Below are 6,000 nucleotides of genomic sequence, written 5' to 3'. Positions count from 1 at the left end.
TGCCTGGCCAGCCACCTGGGGAAACGCGAAACGCGACCCGTTGCCGGTCCAACTACGGATATATCCAGCCGGCATAGAAGGCGCATTGTTTGCGGCTTGATGTCGCTTGTTTTATGGTCTCGGCGTCGCCAAGTTGGCAATTAGAGAGGCGAGTCTGACAAGCACATGGGGCGTATGCGCAACTTTGAAGTTAGCAACTCGAGGGCTAGCCACTGGCATTTAAGACGTCGGCGAATAATTTAAGGGGACACCAATTAAATGTAATTGTTTTTGGGGATTTCAGCAATATAATTTCGCAATGAATGCTTAATGTTTTAGCACACAAACTATTTTGGTTAGCAAAGGAAATCACATTATAATTTCAAATTAAATTAGTGATAACTAAAGGTAAGAAGCGGAAAAATATATCAGTATTTTTTTAGGGTTAAACATAACTTGGTTATCAGTGCCCACTGACCCATATCTGTTACTTTTTCTATGACTCACAATTTAATATAAATGCAGGGTATTGTGGTTTTTGGCAAAAATTCGTAACTCAGTGAAAAAATTAATTTAAAATAGGAAAGCGCTTATGGTACTCAACTAATTCTAAATAAAATACACCTATATACCTATCTATATCTGTGTCAAACTTTGGTGCTATCTATATACGCTATGTCCGCTTCTTTAAATATCAATTAGTGAAACGCCACTGAAGTGATTCATTCATAGACACCGAAAAAGTTTATAATGTGGGGTCTAACTATGACTAGACATTATTGGAGCTAGACATAACAAACGGGCAGAGATAATTTCACAAACATTTTACTATTTAAGTGGCAAACATTTTGGTTAGCAGTCAGTATTTGATTTTCCCTCCAGCGCTTAGCACCACGAACTACAACATTATGGACTTCTACTATATGCCAGGCAGCAGCGGCTGCCGCGCTGTCATCATGGTGGCCAAGGCCCTGGGACTGGAGCTCAACAAAAAGCTTCTGAACACCATGGAGGGCGAACAGCTGAAGCCGGAGTTCGTGAAGCTCAATCCTCAGCACACAATACCCACCCTGGTGGACAATGGGTTCTCCATCTGGGAGTCCCGCGCCATCGCCGTCTATTTGGTGGAGAAGTACGGCAAGGACGACTCCCTGTTCCCCAAGAATCCCAAGGAGCAGGCCGTGATCAATCAGCGTCTTTACTTTGACATGGGCACCCTGTATGCTGCTTTCATCAAGTACTATTACCCCCTCTTCCAAACTGGTAAACCCGGTTCCGCCGAAGATTTCAAGAAGATCGAGACTGCCTTTGACCTGCTAGAGACATTCCTGACGGCCCAGGACTATGTAGCCGGTGGTCAACTTACCATTGCCGACATTGCCATTCTGGCTACTGTGTCCACCTATGAGATCGTGGAGTTTGATATTGCCAAGTACCCGAATGTGGCCAGGTGGTATGCCAATGCCAAGAAGGTCACTCCCGGCTGGGACGAGAACTGGGAGGGCCTGATGCAGATGAAGGCCTTCTTCGAGCCTCGCTTGGCGGCAGCGGAAGGAAAGTAATTGCTCCTCAGATTATTTATTATATTTTAATCACAAAAAGTATCAGGAATATAAAAACCATAAAGCCCAATATAACCTTAAAAGCTAGTTTATTATTTGTTAATTATTTGCATAGTGCCAAGGCAATACCAAATGAGGTCAATGGGGCAAACTCTAATCTCCTTTGAGGGACTTCCTTTCGAGCGCTGGATAATTGTGAAATCTTGTAAGTTTTATTACCAATCAATTTGTGTTCCGGCTCTCATAACTTGGCTGCGAGTGGAGCAGGAGGAGGTGCCCGGGGAAATTATTCCGAGCGTATCCAATCAAGGCATCGCCCACGCCTGACAACAGTCCCAGTCATGTGTACACTGGCACCACCAGCAACGCCCCTATGGCGGCACACCCCACACCAGGACCCACAACTCACACCTAGTGCCAGACCCAGCCCCCAATCCCCTCTAGCCTTCTTCACACTTTGTTTGCCATGTTGCCACACACTCATTTAGCGCTGAGTTTGTTTTGTAATTGCTTTCCATTGTTGGACTGAAAATTGCAAAATGTTTGCACTACACTGGCAGGATTCTCACCCAGCAGGAGGCGGAGGGGGAGGCGGTTGCTCCAGATGGATTCCTGGCCCAGGACATCCCCTCATTTGACTACCGGTGCGCATAATTGTAGACCTGGCAACGCTAAGCGGTAATTGTCGACGTCGTCGGACCTGGAATCGGTCCTAATAATAAGCTGTACCTCCCACGACGCCTCTTTATTAATAAACGCCGCGACAGCTGGCCCAAGGACAAAGGACAAACCTTTCAAATTATGCACAAAAGGTGCTTTATTATTAATAAATTTACCTGGCCAGGCTGCTGTTCTGTGCTCTCTCGTTTTATTCAAAATACAAATCGCGACTGTTGATGACACTTGCCAATTGTTTCGTCGGGTCAGCGCCCAGGACGAAGCTGAGGTTCAATAGCCATTCAGGTCAGAGGGCAATGTCAAAGCTTTTCCTGCCGCTTAATGGGGTTTCCGGCCACTTATTGAACGGGCACCTTGAGACCATTAATTAGTGGCCGATTGTGCGCCTCGTTAGACCTCCAAAAACCGAAGCAGTTAATGAAGACCCGAAAAGCCAACAATTTGAGGTAGAATTAAATAAAGTTATTGCTTTATTAAAGCAAGAAAATAGAGAGATAAGCGCAGCAATTAAGATAAGGGATATAAAGCTTTAAGTAGAAGTTGAAATATAAACTAAAGAGTATTAATTTAGAAAGAATGAAGCATTATTAGTAAGTTATTTAATTCAAAATTAAACATAAATATCTTTAAAGCACTCTAACTTCTTTAACTTAATTTTCGTTCTATTTTTAGCCTCAAAAGAAAACCAGATAAACAAGGTTTTAACCAAAAAGAGCCAAAGAATAGGCTGATAAAACAAAAGAAAATCCCTGCCACGACTTTCGTTCCCTTTACCTTCCCCATGCTAAAATCCCGCATCACGTATACGTCACGTAGCCCAGTGGGTTCAAGTGAACAACACGAGCAGCCTCGAGGCAATCAGGCTCTCGCTGTCGAAGGTCATGAACGTCGTCTGCATAGGAATTGCTTGTGGGACCTGGGCCAAAGGCAAATCATATTTGAAATAATCAAAGCAAATAAATACGTCTCAGACAGGTCGGAGCACTTGGGGCTGTGTGTTCTGGGACAGACCACATCAAACCCAGCGATTCGCATTAATTTCCATTCATATTCATATCGAGATACGAATTCAGAGACCGATTTATTCGTAAACAAACAATGTGGAAAGAGAGAGAAAGCGCGCGCGACAAAGCAATCAAAATTAACACATGCCCGTTTCCCATTTCCCATTTCCCTGCGCTCATTTTCCAGTCAGCCAGACAGTTTCCCTCTGACAAGATATGTTGACTCGTGTAAATAAACAATATGTGCATCATACATAAACAATAAAAGGCCCATAAATAATGCAGTCTGGCAATTAGAGGAGCAAAAAGTGATGTGGAATTTCTAAAATATATAAAAGTTAAATCGAAAATGGTGTGAATGGAATTTCAATTGCCATGTTTCGTGTTTGTGTAACAAAAATGCAGGAACAAAAACGCAGTAAAACAATTTTGTTAGCAAACAAACTGCTGCTATGCATTTCAAATGAATTTTGAAATTAAAAATCACGAAATTGCAATGGAGTTTTTCCCTCTCAGCTTTGAAATCACTTCCAGCGCCACTGGGAAGTTGCCAACTTTGTGAACTTTTGATGGGCCATCGTTTTCGATAAATAGCTGCCACGTGGAGCACTTGTTCCAGCTTCAGTCTAGTCTGATGAAACTCTGCTTATTCCGCGTCCCATAACTCATATCTCGACGCAATCAATCTTGGCAGACTCGCTCTCTATTCGGCTAGCCATTCATTTGCATGCGACCGCCGTTTGTTTGCTCATTTATATTGGTCAACGGCACTGGCCTTGATACTGGCCCTCTCCCTCAGCTGGCCGAAACAAATCCAGAGCCATTTGTAAACATTGTATCAAATTTTAGCTGCAATGCTGCAGAATATTTATAAATATTTCCTGTGCTCTCGTCTCGCCTATACATCATCTATACGTATCTATATCTATGCCTTCTTCCAGTTCCCTCGGTGTTTGAATATATTTATAGACTGAATGACAGTTTTTTCTTCTTCTCCGTGGACACATGTACGCAGTTTGTTGACTTTTGATATGGGTCAAGGAAGCGGTGAAACTTTTTCTCTCCTTCAGAGACCGAAGACCGGCAACCGGAGACTGACTAATGTGGCATACACGTGCTGGCAATTAGTCTGCGATGGGCTGCCCAACGTGACTGGGCGCTGGGGGGCAGCGATTAAATGGCAAAGGCGAACGAATTCGAACTTAGTGGATTAATTTGGGCCCTTTCGGAATATTTGCGTAATTAATTTGATTAAATGCTGCGTGCATTCCCCAACAGATTGTGACATAATACGCTCGAAGATCACGCCTGTGAGCCATTAAGCTCATCGCACCTTTTACCCGATTTGATGCCCTTTTGAGAGCGCTCTGTAAATATTTGACAAACGTAAACATTTACGCTCCATTCGGTCCACAACCCAGTGACGTTGCGCATACGCCACGTGGGCCCTGGCGGGAATAAAATTTATGAGCTGCAGCTTAACTTCCAGCCAGCCGCAAGTAAGCCACACAAAAATTCAGCTACTTAAGGCAGGCAAAAAATAAAAAAAATAAATAAAAGGAAAGGAAAGACGAGTCACAACAAAAAAGAAAAACACTAACACAAGCGAGAGAAATGGCAAAATAAAAACTTCCACTTAGAGCCGAGGGGAAGGCTAATTTTAGAAGCGGCAGCCACTTGAGAGCGGAGCACTCGGACTGCACACTTTTAATTTCCTCGCTGCAGTCTCCTCCGGGTGTGCTTAGGACGGATACGGATAAGCTGGCCCGGACGGAGCTGACCTGACCCCAGGCGGCATCCACCTGCCAACACACACACGCACCTGCCCCCCCCCCAACAGTTTAACCCTGCTGCCTTTTATTTTTGGTATAAACCACTTCTTTGACCCTTGACCGAGTGCCTTGGCCGAGCTTAATTAGTTGGCCAATAAGCCGAGTTGTATTGCCAACAAACTTTTCAAGCCGTTCTCGCTGCCATTTCAATAGCGAATTAAAGCCACATTAATTGCCAAAATGTTGCCATATTGTTTACAGCGAACTGAAAAGGAAAGAAGAGAAATTATTTTTAGCCAGAGTCGAAAATATTTTAATTAATTAAGAGTATGCCGTGAAAGGGAACCCTTTTTTCTATCCCTTTCATAGACAAAGATGAAAAATGGCCGCTAAGTAGCGCAAAGTATTTGCAATGAATTTGTAAAGGGAGAGAGAGAGAGCAGGGAGTAATAGATAACGTTTCAAGGATGTCTGCGCGGAACATTAGACTGGGTCTTTCTTGAATTTGTGGAATTTTAATTGGGTTGCCTGAACCGGACTGGACTGGCCTAGAAGGTGGAAAACAGAAGAAGCAAAGACAGAAGAAACCCCTTGAGGAAAGGGCGTTCCGGGATATTTAATGGCTGGCCGCAGAATTGTGTGACTATTGAGGGCGGACTTACAGCGAAGGAAATGGGAATCCCGGGCATACTTTACTCTATATCCAAGTCTTAGGCCGGCGACTTATCGGCCCAGCCATCTAAGCCTGGTCCTGGGATCAATTTCCCCGCTCCTTTTCCTCCTTGGGGAGCTGGCAGCTGGAAGCTGGATGAACATGAAACGCATTTGGCAGGACAAATGGTTAGATGGACAGGCAAATGTTTGAACATGTCCGGCCATAATTTGTGCTGCCAAAAACAAACAAACAAACAAAGTAGAGCTGGCAGCCGGAAAGAACTTTGCCCGAAAGCAGTGAGAGATGTCTAATAAGGCGGCCTTGCCTGGGCTTTTGATTGATTAAGTGCC

General features: G+C 44.1%; 1 protein-coding gene across 1 annotated transcript; it reads left to right on the top strand.

The window, feature by feature from the left end:
* The first annotated feature begins 875 nt into the window (after window positions 1-875).
* LOC108074977 (glutathione S-transferase D2-like) lies at window positions 876-1,541 on the top strand. Its single transcript, XM_017167210.1, has one exon. It carries the CDS (start codon window positions 888-890, stop codon window positions 1,539-1,541), a length of 654 nt encoding a protein of 217 aa, XP_017022699.1. The 5' UTR covers window positions 876-887.
* The last annotated feature ends 4,459 nt before the right edge of the window (window positions 1,542-6,000 follow it).

The sequence above is a fragment of the Drosophila kikkawai genome, chromosome 3L (genome assembly GCF_030179895.1).
Source record: "Drosophila kikkawai strain 14028-0561.14 chromosome 3L, DkikHiC1v2, whole genome shotgun sequence".
NCBI classification, from domain to species: domain Eukaryota; kingdom Metazoa; phylum Arthropoda; class Insecta; order Diptera; family Drosophilidae; genus Drosophila; species Drosophila kikkawai.
The sequence above is the reverse complement of the archived record's forward strand: the minus strand, read 5'-3'. Positions and strand labels throughout refer to the sequence as shown.